Source organism: Prionailurus bengalensis, chromosome E4 (assembly GCF_016509475.1).
Source record: "Prionailurus bengalensis isolate Pbe53 chromosome E4, Fcat_Pben_1.1_paternal_pri, whole genome shotgun sequence".
Lineage (NCBI taxonomy): Eukaryota > Metazoa > Chordata > Mammalia > Carnivora > Felidae > Prionailurus > Prionailurus bengalensis.
Genome location: NC_057360.1, coordinates 8,939,914 through 8,955,912, shown reverse-complemented (window position 1 = coordinate 8,955,912; position 15,999 = coordinate 8,939,914). Strand labels below are relative to the sequence as shown.

General features: G+C 43.5%; 1 protein-coding gene across 1 annotated transcript in view; it reads right to left on the bottom strand.

Moving 5' to 3' along the window:
* Nucleotides 1-1,378: 1,378 nt before the first annotated feature.
* GREM2 (gremlin 2, DAN family BMP antagonist) overlaps nt 1,379-15,999 on the bottom strand; it is a 111,173-nt gene continuing 96,552 nt past the window's right edge. The window contains exon 3 of the mRNA XM_043568705.1: nt 1,379-4,825. Coding sequence (XP_043424640.1) covers nt 4,318-4,825 — 508 coding nt within the window. The 3' untranslated portion in view covers nt 1,379-4,317. The remainder of the gene's footprint in view (nt 4,826-15,999) is intronic.

Sequence of the window (15,999 nt, the reverse complement as noted above, 5' to 3'; positions counted from 1 at the left end):
TCTGAGCTGTCAGCACAGTGCCCCACGCGGGACTCGAATTTATGAACCACGAGATCATCACCTGAATTGAAGTCGGACGCGTAACTGACTGAACCGCCCAGGTGCCCCAAGTCTATGCAAGTTCTTACATCCTTTACCAAGATGTAATCTGAAATAGGCTGGATTTTATGGACATTCTGTGAAATGTCATATTTATTCACCATATGATTGACATCATGTAATAGTAACAGATGAGAGATATAAGGCAAGTATGTTGGAGGCCTTTGTTTATACATAATATAAACACCAAATTATAAGGTTTACACACCATAAACCATAGAGAATAGGTAGTACATCTGCAAAGATTTATAGGATTTCTGGCTCCAGACAACATGGAGTAGACACAATCTGCCTACTTCTCCCACTATAGACTCTGGAAAAAAAAAATATATATATATACACAAACACATACACATATATATACATATAAATGTGTATATATATATATATTTGATAGATATATCCAATATAATAAGGCTCTAAGAGGTGGAGAAAAAAAGGCAGATCAAGGAGGAAACTTGGGATCTAAGGAATGACATTACAGGGATTTCCCTTGCTTCCGCCCTCCTCCCTTATGTATCCCAGACTAAGTAATAGAGAGACCAACAACCCAGAAATGCCAACAGGTACAACCACCACCACCACAACAGAAACTACTTGTTTTCCCACTTTTCCCTTATAGTAAATGGCATCACTGACTGCTGTGCCTGAGAAGTAGCAGCAGTAGGATTGGGGGAAGAGGCAAGGGTGGGTAGAGGTTAAGAAGGATTTAAATGTGGGGTGCCTGGATGGCCTAGTCAGTTAAGCATCCAACTTCAGCTCAGGTCATGATCTTGCAGTTCATGAGTTCAAGCCCTGCGTTGGGCTCTGTGCTGACAGCTCAGAGCCTGGAGCCTGCTTTAGATTGTGTCTCCCTTTCTCCTCCTCCCCGCTTGCACGCTATATCTCTCTTTCTCTCTCTCAAAAATAAATAAACATTTTTTAATTAAAAAAAGAAGGATTCAAATGATAATCCAATGATAAACAAGTTTTAACTGTATTATTTATGATTTTGTCTTCTTGGTTATCGATGATGTAGAGCTAATCATCAGTGGTGTAGATCAATCATCAAAGGAACTTTCTAGGGATACATACATTCTTATGTTGTTCACTCAAGAGCAAAAATTCATTTTCATTGACTTTATAACTTAAAAATCTATCAGCCAACTTCAGAAACAAGTGACTTGAAATATCTTATCCTCATTTAAGTGGAATATTCTGCCCCATTTAATAAACTAAGATAAATTATTTATTAAGTTAAACTTCATTCCTTTGAAATCCATAGAGTAAATCAACCATATGCAATTTTATTATAGTGTTTACTTTTTATTGATAATCGAGTTACGTGAATGTCATATAAGTCAATTGGTTGAAAAACAGAAACACTGTGATATCAAGAAATGTTGAAATGTTTGAAAGGTGATTGTGAAAACGGACAAAACTCAGGACAAATTCTGGCTTGTTGAAGAGACAAATGCGGTACCCTGGTCACTACAAGGAAGATGAACTTCTGTATTTCTTATTCAAAGAACACAATGAGAAGAGCTCAAGAATTCTGTCTTCAGCTGCTGACCAATCTGTAAGAGGCTTGGAAACTCCCCAAGACCAGGACTGAGAGCCATCCCCTTCACCTCTGATCCTTGAATGCCTGATTCTGATTCTCTTTGATGGTGCCAGGCCCCAAAGGGATTGGTTGTGTGATGTAGACTAAGGATTGAATTCACCACGACTGGACAAAAGCACTCTGAACACAGTGCTCCTTCATTGCCCACTGGAACAAGTTCTGAATCCCATCTTTTATGGCACTTCACACCAGGATCACATATAATCCTAGAGTATCTTTATTTGTTCTATAATTTAATAGTACACCTATAAAATAATTACATTATACTTATAGCTTTTCTTCATTTATAAACAGACAAAAAAAAAACAATTAAATACAATTTGAGCCATTGTAAGGTAAACTTTGTACATACCCCCAGAAGGAGCTTCACACTGCAGCATATCATATTGCTTCCATTGCTACTCCCACAGTTGGGTTCAAAGAGTGTGTGCTCATGTTTGTATTCCGTGAGTTCATAGCTTAATCCTTCCCCTATCTACTTGGGTTCTGTGTTAATAAAATGACAGGGTTGCCTCTGTGGTCAGCCAGAGACTCCCACCCACCCCTACCCTACTCTACTCCATTGACCTCAGGTACAGTCATGTGGACTTCCTTCCTTCACAGCGTTTCTGCTGTGGGCCCTGCACGGAGTCTGGCTTGAGGTTTTCCATTAACTGGAAAAATAAATTCGAAAGCTGGACACACTCTCCACTCTTTCCCTCTATCCCAAGGTTCCAGCCTTCAAGGATTTCTGTTGAGTTCTGCCTCCTGAGTTAGGGCTGTGTATAACCATTTCTAAAACCAATGCCCTCTTGTGCAACAGCACATTCTGCTCAGGTCTCATGGAGTTACAGAAGCGATAGAAACGAAACCCGCAGCGTAGAGGCAGGAGATGGATTCACTGTCATGCCACAACCTTGCTCTCCAGGTGAACACCTCCAGATCCCCCATCACGGTCAAAGGTCAGGAAGCCTCAGCTCTCCGAGCAGCTTGTAGAGGGTCTCACAAACCTGGAAATGGGTTTTTCTGAGGGCCTTTGGCAACAGCACTTGAGCCTGAGTGCTCGGGGGAATTACCAATGAAAGGTCTTCAAAGTGTGCTGCTTCCCGCCAATGGCATCTAATTCACATTTACAGATTCCATAAACGTTACTCACAGGGAAGTCTTTGCGGGGCAATCTAGCAAAGGGACTCAAGGTAAGTATAAGTTTTCAGGATGATAAATTATGTCAACTTTCTTATGCCAAGAGTTCACAACATGAAAACCTCAACGATTCATAAAAGTGAAAAATGAGTTGGTCATCTTTTTGTTTTTTTCAAAAATTCCATTCTTTGAAAAGGAAGCTTCTGTAGGATAGTTTAACTAGCTTTCCGTTCTATGTATTTTATTTTTTATTTCCTCCTACACCACAAAGTGAATTGACTCCTTATACTTTTAAATATTTCTTTTGCCGGGAAATATCTTTTGTTTAGTGTCATGGCAGTAAAATAGTATAACTTCTCACACCACATATGCATATTAAATATCATAGGGCTTTTAAGTTCCCCCTTAATGACTTCCCAGTGAGTCCCCTCCCTACACCCTCCCATCCCGATCCACTTCCTATATTGTGCTGCAATGCTTTAGGACCTTCAGTGAAATATTATTCATTGTCAAATCACAAGGTAAAATCACCTGGCGTCTCCCTGCCCAATCTAAGAATAGGTGCATGACAATGAACTGCTGACTAGGCATTATTTCTGAGTGAAACACCTTGTGGGCCTGACTCAGAATAGTGCTGCAAAGCCAGAGTCCAAACACGTGAAACAATACAAGGATAGGTCTATAGTGCTTTTTAACAGCTCTTTACAATACAGGTCAATTACAAAACCAGCGTTAATATGGAGACCTTTGTGTGTAATAATATTCTAATTGCAGCAATAATAGCATGCACATCAGGGTTCATCTGAGTCCACAGGTGGGGGGGGGGGGGTGGGGGAAGTGAGGAAGAGGTGGTGGGGGCCGGGGGTAGGGGAGAGGGTGGCCTGCTGAGCAAGGTCCCCAGGGAAGCCCATTTCATGATCCCAGTGGCTCAAGTCGTCTTCTCAGTATTGGGTTTTTAGAAGAACCTCCCTGTGTCCGGACATCGTCCAGAACCGCATCACAGCAGCGCGAGGGCAGCCCTCCCTTCCCAAGGGAACCTCTCAGCTGGAGGGCCCTGGCCCAGCGGGAGAGGCGTGAGGGCCGCATCCTTCACTTCCTGGGAAGGGGGAGCTGGAGTGTAGGGTGAGGCCAGGGAAAGACTCGCTTTTCCACATGGTGGAAACATCATTGCCGGATTGGCAGGGCAGCCCGGGAAAGGCCCTCTCCGGCCGCTGACTGGTGGACGGTGGGTTTCCCGCCACGTCCCTCGGGCCTGAAACGCAGCCCGTTTGGGACGCATAGGAGAGAGAGGCCCGCGGTCGGTCAGGAACACATCGCAGCGAAGCTCCGCTTGTGGCCCGCGCGTGTGACAAGGGCGCCGTGGGCCCCCGGAAACGTGCTTGCTGCGGAAGGGGCCACCGGGCAGCGCGTGCGTGGGCTCAGAGGACGGGGACGCGGGCGGCGGCGGCCCAGCCAACTGGCGCGCGGGGCGAGCTGCGTCCCGCCGCAGGTGCTCACTGCTTGTCCGAGTCGCTCAGGTTCACCGACATGCACCGACACTGCTTCACCTTCTGGATCTTCTTGAGTCGGAAGGGAGGGTCCAGCCCGGGACATTCGAGCTCCACCAGGACCGAGGTGACGCGCTGGGGCTTGCAGAAGGCGCACGACTGGAAGGACTCCTCCTCCTTGCGGACGTGGCGCGGGATGTAGAAGGAGTTGCACTGGCCGTAGCAGAAGCGGTTGAGGATCGTGCGGCTGCGGCAGCCCTCCTCGCTCACCGTCTGCCGCAGCGGCTGCGTCTTGCACCAGTCACTCTTGAGGTACTTGCGCTCGGTGACCACCAGGGCCTCCTGGCTGGAGGCCAACACCTCCTTGATCTGGTGCTGCCATCTCTCCGAGTGGTTGCTGCTGCCGTCCTTGTAGGGCGAGGGGATGGCGCCCGCCGGTCGGTTCTTCCGGGCCTCCGCCACCTTCACCAGCACGGCCACCAGGCACAAGGACAGGGAGAGCTTCCAGAACATCCTGCAACGAGAGAAGAGTTAGAGGGGGGCGTCTGTGGCGGGTGCTGGCGGGCAGCCGGCCTTCGTGGTTTCATGAAGAATTAAAAAGCCAGTGTTGTCCAAAATAGCGCAAGCCAGTTTGCTGCAGCGCCGGTAATAGTCAAGAAATGTCACTGCATTTTCACTTAGGACTTGCGCAGTGCCACCCTAGGCGCATGACGCGTCTACCTCATTTGATTCTCAACACAGCGGTGGATCGGAGGTGGCATATATTAGCCCTACTTTGTAATGAAGGCACTTGAGGCCCATAGGCATTGAGTAATTTGCCCAACGTCACACAATGGCTAAGAATGTCCCAGGATTTCGAGCCAGGCATCTGCCTCCAGAGCCACCGGAAGTAACCGCCTAGGCATGGATATGATTTAAGAAAATTAACAAGAAGTAAAGGAAAGGTGGGTATGGTTCCACAAGTTTCTTAACAATGAGTACTGGTGCGGAGTACTGGTGCGGGGTGGGGCGGGGAGGCGCCCGGGTGGCTCAGTCGGTTAAGCGTCAGTCTTCCTCTCAGGTCATGCTCTCACAGTTCGTGAGTTCAAGCCCCCTTCGGGCTCTGTGCTGACAGTTCAGAGCCTGGAGCCTGCTTGGGATCCTGTGTCCCCATCTTTCTGCCCCTCTCCAACTTGTGCTCTCCCCAAAATAAATAATAAATAATAAATAAATATAATAAATAAATAAATATTTATTTATTTAATAAATAAATTAAATAAATAAATAAATAAATAATGAGTACTAAACTTAGGAATGGCCACAGGTTAGGAAAAGTAGTATTTACACCTCTGTTAATTGCTATGAATAAAAAATCACATTTCACATCTGCACAAAGATATCCAAGTTAATTCAAGTGAGTCATGAGTTAGTTTCTTATAGTGGAAACCACTTCCCAGTTGTGAATTAAGAAACGAAGGCTGGGGGCGCCTGGGTGGCGCAGCCGGTTAAGCGTCCGACTTCAGCCAGGTCACGATCTCGAGGTCCGTGAGTTCGAGCCCCGCGTCGGGCTCTGGGCTGATGGCTCGGAGCCTGGAGCCTGTTTCTGATTCTGTGTCTCCCTCTCTCTCTGCCCCTCCCCCGCTCATGCTCTGTCTCTCTCTGTCCCAAAAATAAATAAACGTTGAAAAAAAAATTAAAAAAAAAAAACGAAGGCTGTATTAAAACTGCCTTAGACAAGGCAATAGATTGTATCTTCCGTCTGCGTATTAGGGCCTGGTGACACAAGTGTGCAGGGATGGGAGCTGGAAGAAAACTTCCTTTGAAACATGTTTGGTAGAAAGCAAACTGATGTCTCTGAAGCTTAAGTCACAGTTTCCATTGTAATATTTGCATTAATACCCTCAAGGGACAGCAATGCCTCTCAGTAGAGATGATTCTTATATCCCGACACCCGTAGTTCCTTCTTCACCCTTGTCATACTCACATGTGTTCATTGCCTCCCTGGGTATTTTAGCATTTGTAGAACTGCATGAGGCTCTCATCCCTTTAACACGCACACCCTTTTAACATGTACAAAATGGCATGTGGTTATATGTATATAAAAATTATATAGTTGTAGAGTGTATACTAATCACATAACAGGCATAAACATCATGGCTAAAATTTATAGTAAGTATATTAACTCTCTAAAGTATTATCAACGTCTTAAATATATTTCTGCTAATAATAATAGTTCGTATTTCTTGGTGCTCAAAACCTATCACTCTTCGGGCGCCTAGGTGGCTCAGGTCATGATCTCAGGGTTCGTGAGTTGGAGCCCCGCATTGTGCTTTCCACTGTCAGCACAGAGGACAGCCCACTTCGGTTCCTGTCTCCTTTGCTCTCTACCCCTCCTCTGCTCTTGTGGGCTCTCTCTGCCTCTCCCTCAAAAATAAATAAACATTAAAAAAAAACATTGCTCTTACATTTTCCTTTCATGTATAAGCACATTTAATCATCAACATTCTACGAAATAGCTATTATTATTTCTCCCATTTTATAGATGAGGAAACTGAGGCATTGAGAGGCTTCACAACTTATCAAGATCACATGGCCAGTATGTGAAGTATTTGAATCCTGGCTCCAGGCATGCTAGCTCTAGGTGAGTATACCTATCTCATTGTTAAAAATAGTGGTGTTAAAATATCCGTGCTAAAATATTTCTTTATGTCATTATTAGTAGTCTAAGTGTAAGCCACAAGAGGCTTTTGCAAATCATCTAGCAGAGAATTCCTTCATTCGTCAAGTTTTGTTGAGTATTTATTCTGGAATAAACTTTAATAAGCCTTGTGAATTCCAGCACCTCCCACAGAGACAAAGCTGAAATTCCTCCAGTGTCAGATGAGCCCTGACAAGATCTGCTGTCCCCATCGTTACCTCACGGGCCTCGTCACCTACACTGTCCCCCTTGCTCATTCTGCTCCAGCAACACTCACTCTGTTTCCAGAACATATGTGGCATTTTTCTGCTCTAAAGCCTTATGTTTTCCTTTCTCCCAGATATCTGCATGGCCTTCTCCTACGGTCTTCAAGTCTTTGGTCAATTATCGCCTCCCCAGTGAGGCCTTAATAGGTAACTTCACCATAACCCTGGCATTCATTGTCTCCTGCATCGCTGCCTTGGTTTTCTCCATGGCACTTAGCATCCTATAGAATTGAATAATCTTACTGATTTTTGCATTGTCTGACTTCCAACTCGATTTAAGGTCCAAGAAGGAAGGACCGCCTATTTTCCATTATTATGTCTTGCATTCAGAACAATGCCTAGTACATTATAGGTACTCAATAAATATGTGCTGAAGGAACCATGAATGCCATGCATTTCATTGCAGTTTATTTTTTTTTAATTTTTTTTAACGTTTATTTATTTTTGAGACAGAGAGAGACAGAGCATGAACGGGGGAGGGGCAGAGAGAGAGAGGGAGACACAGAATCGGAAGCAGGCTCCAGGCTCTGAGCCATCAGCCCAGAGCCCGATGCGGGGCTCGAACTCACGGACCGCGAGATCGTGACCTGAGCTGAAGTCGGCCGCTTAACCGACTGAGCCACCCAGGCGCCCCTGAGCTTGCAATTTAGAAGTTAGAGAAAGGCATGCAGTTGACAGTGCTATAGTTTTAGAGACACAATGGCATAGGTTTCCATGGTGGTGATCCTGGGGCGGAGAACATCTGAATCACTGGGATGCTTTAGAATGTAGATTCCTCACCTCCACCCCAAAACATTCTGAATCAGTAGAGTTGAGGTGGAGTTTGAGATCTGTATTTAAAAAAAAATGCTTTGGGTGATTTCCATTGGCACCAGTGCCCCCAGGGGGTAGGGGCACAAGGAAAGAGCATCAGTTCCTCCTGGAGAGGGAGCAGGGGATGCCCAGGAAGTAACAGGTAAATGGGTGGCTTAAATTCCAAAGAACATTCTTCCAGGCAGTGACACTGACAAGAGTGCAGAGGTAGATAAATGTAATGACAAGAGGCGAGGGAAGTAAAAACATTTAGAGCAGACCGGGGAAAAAGGGAAAGGTTTTCTTTTTTTGTAAAAACATTTTGTGCAATGCAATTACTGAAATTATGAGGCCGAATTTTTAAAGGACTTTCCTCATGCCTCCTTAGTTCCAACACGAACTGTCATATTAAAAGGGCCATGCTTCTAGCAGACTCATGGCAAGCAATTGAGTATTGGACTCATTCAACTTACACAGCTTATTATATTTGCAGAATGATTTGTGATCTCAGTAGTCTCTTAAAAAGAAAGTATGTTGGTTCCATTTTAATAACTTCCAAAATTATTAACATTCTGAGTAAACACAACCAAAAGTTTGTAAGTCCCGGCCAGGAAAGATTTACAGAGTCACCCCTGGTCCTCCATACCTAGTTCCAGGAACAGCTTCACATGCATCTCTGACAGGCTAAAAAATGCATGCTTTCACTCAACAGGTCCTAGCTGTTGTGAGGGAGAACAGAACTAAAACATGTTCTGATCAATTTGGGGCAAAACCCCTTCGAGTCACAGTATTCGATGTGATGACTAACAACATGCATTCTTTGAACACTTGGAAACATTTTCAAAACATCTGGCAATCACCCTTAGAAGTTATGCCTCATAAGAACCTAAGAAGAAAAGCAAATCTCCCATTTTCAAGACCAAGAAAAGAGGCTGATGAGAGCTAGGTGACTGGGATCAACCCAAGCTCCTCTCTTTCCTTTCCTCCATCTCATATCTTTTTACTCCTTCACACATAGCAACAGGAAGGTTGTCAAGGATCTGGAATCTCAGTGTCAGGACAGGTAAGTAGGCAAGAGGTATTTGCTGCAGCCGCTGTTAGGCTGTATCCTCTTCACTTCAAGGGCACACTAAAGGCTCTGAGCCAGGTTTTGCTCATGGCCGATACTACAGTGGCCCTTAAGTGTGTGGGGTTCCTCAGGAGAGAACAGGCATGCCTCTTTCTTCAGTTCACTGTTTCACACACACTTGCACACACATGTCGGTGGCCCCACCAGGTCCTGAATTTAGCACTCCAGAGTCCAGCTTTGCCTTGGATCACTTTGCTACTCAGAGAAATGCATACAATTTGCATTTCGTTGTTTGCATTGAACACCTTTCATCTTACCCTCACATCTTGTGTTTGGCTTGTCTCAGAAGAAACTCGTAAATAAATCTTGCTGGTTTTATTAACCATCCTTGTGGCCTGACAAAGTTATAAATTTGCAAGGGGTGCCAGGACCATAAATGTTGATATGCTAAGCAGCGGGGTTGGTCAAAGTAGGCTGTGGGAGAGAGAGGTAGCAAAAGCACTTTCTTCTTTTTTTTTTTTTTATTTTGACTTTTCAAAAAATTTTTTAACCTTTATTTATTATTGAGAGTCAGAGAGACAGGGGAGGGGCCGAGAGATGGAGACACACAGAATCCGAAGCAGGCTTCAGGCTCCGAGCTGTCAGCACAGAGCCCGACGCTGGGCTCGAACTCACAAACCTCAAGATCATGACCTGAGCCGAAGTTGGACATTTAACCGACTGAGTCACCCAGCCGCCCCAGAAGCACTTTCTTCTTAAGTAACACCCCCCGGGCCTGGCCTTTGTTGATACCAGAACAGGGGCTACACAGACCAGGGTAGTAGGTAGGCGGCTAAAGAATAACTGGCCCCTTCTGTCAACCTTTCCTAGAAGTGTCCAGGGGTTCTACAATAAGAGCTTGAGCAATAATGCTTCCTAATTTCTAGGAAAGGCCGTGGCAGTGCTGAATCCTCCCTGCCAAAAGGTGTATGTAAGTGACCAAAGGCCAAGGGTTCAGTTAAGCTGATTAACTCACTCCCAGAGTGACCTTATTGAGTTTTAGAGGTCGAGTCAAGACAGTACAGAGCTGTGCATTAGCGGAAGGGAGGATGCGGCCTGAACGTTTTCTGTGACCTGAGAATTCTAGGATATCCTTGGAAGGTTGGAGGGAAGCACCCAAGGCTGAATGTCAGCACACACATCTGAGACAAAGTTGCTCCCATGGCCCCAGTGAAAACAGAATCCAAATCAAACAGGAAACTCCAAACAAAACCCCCAACAGGGTTAGCATTTAGAGCACCTCAACAGCCAAATGTACTTCATCTCCACATGGATTCTGGGGCTGGGAGGCTGTGCTTGAGCTCTCCAACTAGCGGTGGATATTCCTTGGCTCAGGCCTCCTCCTCCTAGCCTAGATCGCTTGTCTGCTAAAACCACTTGCTTTCAGCAACCGTAATCTGCAGCTCACTATGGCCCGTGGGCCTACCGCAACCTGAGGTCTGTTTCTGTAAACAAGGTCACGTTGAATACACCCATGCCTATTAGCTACATTTTCTTTACGGCTGCTTTTGTGTCACAAAAACAGAGGGAGCAGTGGGGACAGAGATGGTAGAGCCCACCAGTCAAAAATATTTACTGCCTGGCCTTTCACAGAAAAGTTTTGCCAAATCCTGTTCCAAACTTTTTCTCTCCCAATTCAGTCATTGCCTTCTTTTTTATCTTTGTCCTCTTCTGCAAGAAAAGTAGCTCTGAATTTTAAAATTTCTAACTGTGAAATATTTCAAACCTAGGGCAAGCTAGAACATATAATAAACTCTCTCTACCCACCACCAAGATTAAAACAATATTAATATTTCCCCTCTTTATTTCGCTATCGCTTTCAATTTCGAAAGAAATAAAGCAATATGGGTGATACTAAAGTGTTGCCCTCCTATCCTTCCACACTCATTGAAAGGACCAGCATCCTAAAGTTGGTTATATCATTCCTAGTAACGCTTTTCCATGGTTACGGGTTATGTTTTGTGTATGAGGTCATGTTTTTGTGCACATGTTTGACCTTCACATATCAAGTATATATATATATATATATATATATATATATATATATATGTACTTCACATATATATAGCTATACTCTTCTTGAGCAACTTTATTTTATTTTAGTTTTTAAAAATTTCTGAGCAACTTTTAAATTCAACAATAGGTGTTTGAGATTTTACACATGTAGACGTTTTTAGGAGGAATCTATTCACCTCCACTGCTGAATCTTAAATACCAGTTTATAAATTCACCTTATTGAAGGACAGTGAGGTTGCTTCTGTTTGGTCACCATGACCAGCAATGCTGCACTGAACAGTTTTGTGTATGTTTATTTGTGCCCACCTGTCACAGTTTTTCTAGAGGAGACACCGAGAAGGGGAGATCCTGGGTCATGGGATATGTACAACTTGAGCTTGACTAAGTTTTGCTAAGTTACTTTTCAAGTGCTTACACCAGTATTCTTTCCCCTGAGTAATATGTGAGTCCCTGCTCCTACACACACTTGCTAACACCTGGTGCTAACGATTTATTTCCTTTTGCCTATCTGAAAAATTTGAAATGATGTCTTATTATTATTTTAAGTTGCATTGTTCCAATTATAAGGGAGTTGATCACTGAGCTCAAATACTGTAGTTGTACACTGAAAGGGAGTGATTGCAACGTATTCTAAGTAAAGGAGGAAAATTAAAATTTTAGGAAAGGAAAAATAAGAAGTAGTAACTATAAATCTTCTTTTTCTGAATTTTTATTTTTTATTTATTTTTATTTTTTTTTAACATGAAACTTATTGTCAAATAAATCTGAACTGTCATGAGAAGAATAGGAAGTGGCTTATGATTTCAGAGCAGAATGATCAGGGAAACCCACATGACTCAGAAGTTTGAAGTCCAGGGGCACCGGGGTGGCTTTGTCAGTTAAGCGTCAGACTTTGGCTCAACAGTCCTTGAGTTCGAGTCCTGCATCGGGTTCTGTGCTGATAGCTCAGAGCCTGGAGCCTGCTTCAGATTCTGTGTCTCTCTCCATCTCTGCCCCTCCCCCGCTCACGCTCTGTCTGTCACTTTCTCTCTCTCTCAAAAATAAATAAAGATTAAAAAATCTTAAAAAAAAAAAAAAGAAGTTTCAAATCCAAATGGATTCATTTACTTTTCCAAGTGAGATTGCCTGAATGGAACACTGAGTATCATTTTGTTCCAGGAGAAGTTTAATTTCATCTGGAAAAATTAAATTATGTTTTTAAAAAAGGTTTTCAATCAAAGAAGAAATGATACTATCATTACTTACTTTGACTTCTGGATAGCAAGTGTATCATTTAGGAATTTGTGATCAGGGTTCTTAATCTTTGAAAAAATTGTTGGGATGAACTCAGTCTGGGAAATGTAAGTAACACTGAGGCAAGATGGCAACAAAGCATTAAGTTAAATAAGAAAACGGATGGGAAAGCTCTTTGAAAGCTGTAAGCTTATCCACACACGGTTGCTTTTCTCTAGAGCAGAGTCACTTGGGGATGGGAGTGAGAACATGGTTTCTGGGCCTGAGGCTGCCCATCTCATGACCTTATGTGACTCACTCCTAAGCTTCTCTGGGTTCTCCCCTGTAAAATGGTGTTAAAGGCACTTGCCACCCCCCGTTCCATGTTTCTGTTATGAGGAATGTGGAACTGAGATCCAGTCATAGTCCAAGAACTCTCTGAACGAAAAGGACCATGAGTTTTATTTGAAAGGAAGGAAGAAATTATGAGCAATCTATTAAAGATTTTATAGCCAGTGACATTATTCTCTGCAGCCGTTAAGCAGAACCTTCATCGTCATCATCATCATCATCATAGTTATTATTATTATTATTATCATTTTCAGATGAAGATTTTAGGCTGTGGTTCAAGGAATCCGTCATACTTCAGTAATTCTGCACTCCTCAAGCCCTTGTGGGACAGCCTTGTGTGTTCAGGATGAGCTTCTAGAACAACAGGCTTCCACGTCTTCGACAGCAGGGTAAAGATTTTCCATCAGCGTACACATAAAAACAGAGTGGCCTGTCCAAAATGCTTTGAGCAAAATAAAAAGCATGTTGCCCAAGCACCCCATCAACTTTTCTTGTTCACTCTCTAATTCCAGCTACTTTGTTTCACTTGTAGTGTGACAGTGCATAACAGTGGGACATAGCATGTGCCGAAGCCTCACAAAACTGTGTACCCCCGGCTCACTTCCTCTGGAATTCACGACAAGAGTATTTTTATTCTTTCCCTTTAGTCTTTTGATGTGTTTTGCTGATTTTTCTCTCTCTGGCTTCCTCTTAGAGGTTAGTGTTCCCCAGGGATTTTTCCTGCTTTTTTCTTTCCTCACATTCCTACTAAGAATTTCATCTGTGCCGACTTCAGCCACCAGCTGCTATCTGCTTATGATTCCCAGACTCCACCAAATATTCCCTGGATGCTCTGTAGGCACCTCAAATTTTATGTGTTCCAAATCTCATCGTATTTCCTCACTCATCTCTTCGGAAAGTTACTATCTCAGAGGCCAGAGAGATGAGAGTGAGGGCAGGCCCTTGTTGATTTACCGCCTGAGAGCCAGAGGCACGATGCTGTTCAGGTGCTGGAGCCCAGGTTCTTCATGGATGCTTCCACATACCATGGAGCACAGAGTTGATAGGTCTAAGTCAATGAGTAACAAAATGTGAGAAACGACCCCCCTGGGAAAGAGTTTTACTCCCCAATAAAAAGAGACATGCCGGAAGAACTTATTCTGGTCTGGGTTGTGGTGACACGAGGATCTGATAACTGGTGCTTCGGCAGCCACCATGAAGATACGGCATGGGATGAATGTCAAACCTTTGCCATGTAAAGCACAAAACGGAAAGCTGCTGGATTCTTGATTATGTTGGAAAGCCATTGAATTAATTATCCCTAGAGCTGCTTATCTGGACTTCAATGTTGTTAGTTAATAAACTCTTTAGTATTTAAATCACTTTTATTTGGGTATGGAGAGTATCCTATCTTCTCCCATATTAAATCCATTAATAAGACCTTATTGTCTTTCTTGCCTCACTGCTAAACCTTGCTGTTACTACCTTGGTCTGGGTGCTCATCTTGGTCTGGGTGCTGAATATTACACCAGTCTCCTCATTGGCCTCCTGCCTTCACACTCACATACACCTTCCAGAATCCTATCAGCATGAACATCCTAACATGCAGATCTGTCTATCCCTTTCAGTTAAACCCTTTTCAGATTTCCCATCATGTGCAAATTCAAAGTCTTTGGCACAGTGTATACAACTTCTGTGATCTCTGTCTCCTCCCGTCTTATCACATTATCCCCTCACAATATGGCCTTATGCTTGAAACACACAAAACTTTGTGTCCTACCACATGCAAGGCTGTTTTCCACCTGCAAACATTTGCACAGTTATTTCTTTTGTTTCTCTGACCACCACTGGGCATTTAAGTTTCATTCAAATGCCACTTCCTTTGTGACACCATCTGTGTTTCCTGTATTCTTCATTTCTGCCACCATCATACCTGTCTCATTACAACCACAGGGCACTGGATGGCTATTTGCTGCACACTTTCCCTCACTAGAGTGTACGTTATTGGAAGATAAGATATTTAATCTTTGTTTCCATACTGACTTGTAGTAGGTCTGCAGAATAGTTTTAAATGCCTGTTTATGTATGAACGAATGAAAGATTGAATGATTTTGTAGGTTTTAGCTACACTGGTATAGATGTGAATGTTTTTATTTTGATTTTTTTTTTGGTGTATTTTGAAAAAGAGAGAAAGGGTGGGGGGTGCAGAGAAACAGAGGGGGAGAGAGAATTCCAAGCAGGTTCCAAACTGTCAGCTTAGAGCTTGACGTGGTACTCAGTCTCACCATCCATGGGATCAGGACCTGAGCCCAAATCAAGAGTTGGATGTTCAACCAACTAAGCCACCGACGTGTCCTTATTTTTTAAAAAATGTTTAATGTGTATTCATTTTTTTGAGAGAGAGTGAGACAAATACAAAGAACAAGTTTGGGAGGGGCAGAGAGAGAGGGAGACACAGAATCTGAAGCAGGCTCCAGGCTCTGAGCTGTCAGCATGGAACCTGACGTGGGGCTCAAACTCAAGAACTACAAGATCATTACCTGAGCCGAAGTCAGCTGCTTAACCGACTGAGCCACCCAGGTGCCCCTATTTTCAAAAACTATAAAGAAGAACTTGAAACTGGGTTAACTTTTCAGTAGTAATGATCCTTTTTATGCAAGAGTCTAATCATGATGATTTAATGCATATTAGGCTATCAAAATCAGAAGTCAACATAACTTTTTAAAGTAGAATATTTTTTTTTACAATCTAATAAACTGTTGCTTACATTTCAGTAGCTATATTTTGGGGGGTCCTTATTCTCTTTTTATTTCAAGCTGCTGCCCACTTCTTTTGGTACTTTCTGCCACTGACCTAATGTTGTTGGCATCTCTCATCTTCCAACTGGCAGAGGTACAGTCCTGGGGGTTACAGAAAGTCTTTCCAAGAGGTATGTGTTCAAGGGTGGCTTCGAAGGAAGCAATTTTCAAATTCTCAACCTCCATTGGTTCCTTCTCGTCTCAGAGATCTGCCCTAGAAGTTGTCTTTACACTGAAGGTGTCCGCGATGGGACAGGCAAGTCCGCTGCTTCCTGCCTCTCTCAGTGTCCCTTCCCCCACTTGACAAAAGGAAATGACAGCTTTCACCCACCCTGCTTCGACTGTGTTGTATTGCTTGGGGTATAACAAAGATTCCAGGGCACAAGGTGAAAAGGCAACTCTCAATATTGGCGCTCTCACTAAAAAGTAAAAGTCATTTTCATAGTTGCTTTTCCATGTCAGATTGTTTCCCATAATTTGCTTTAAATC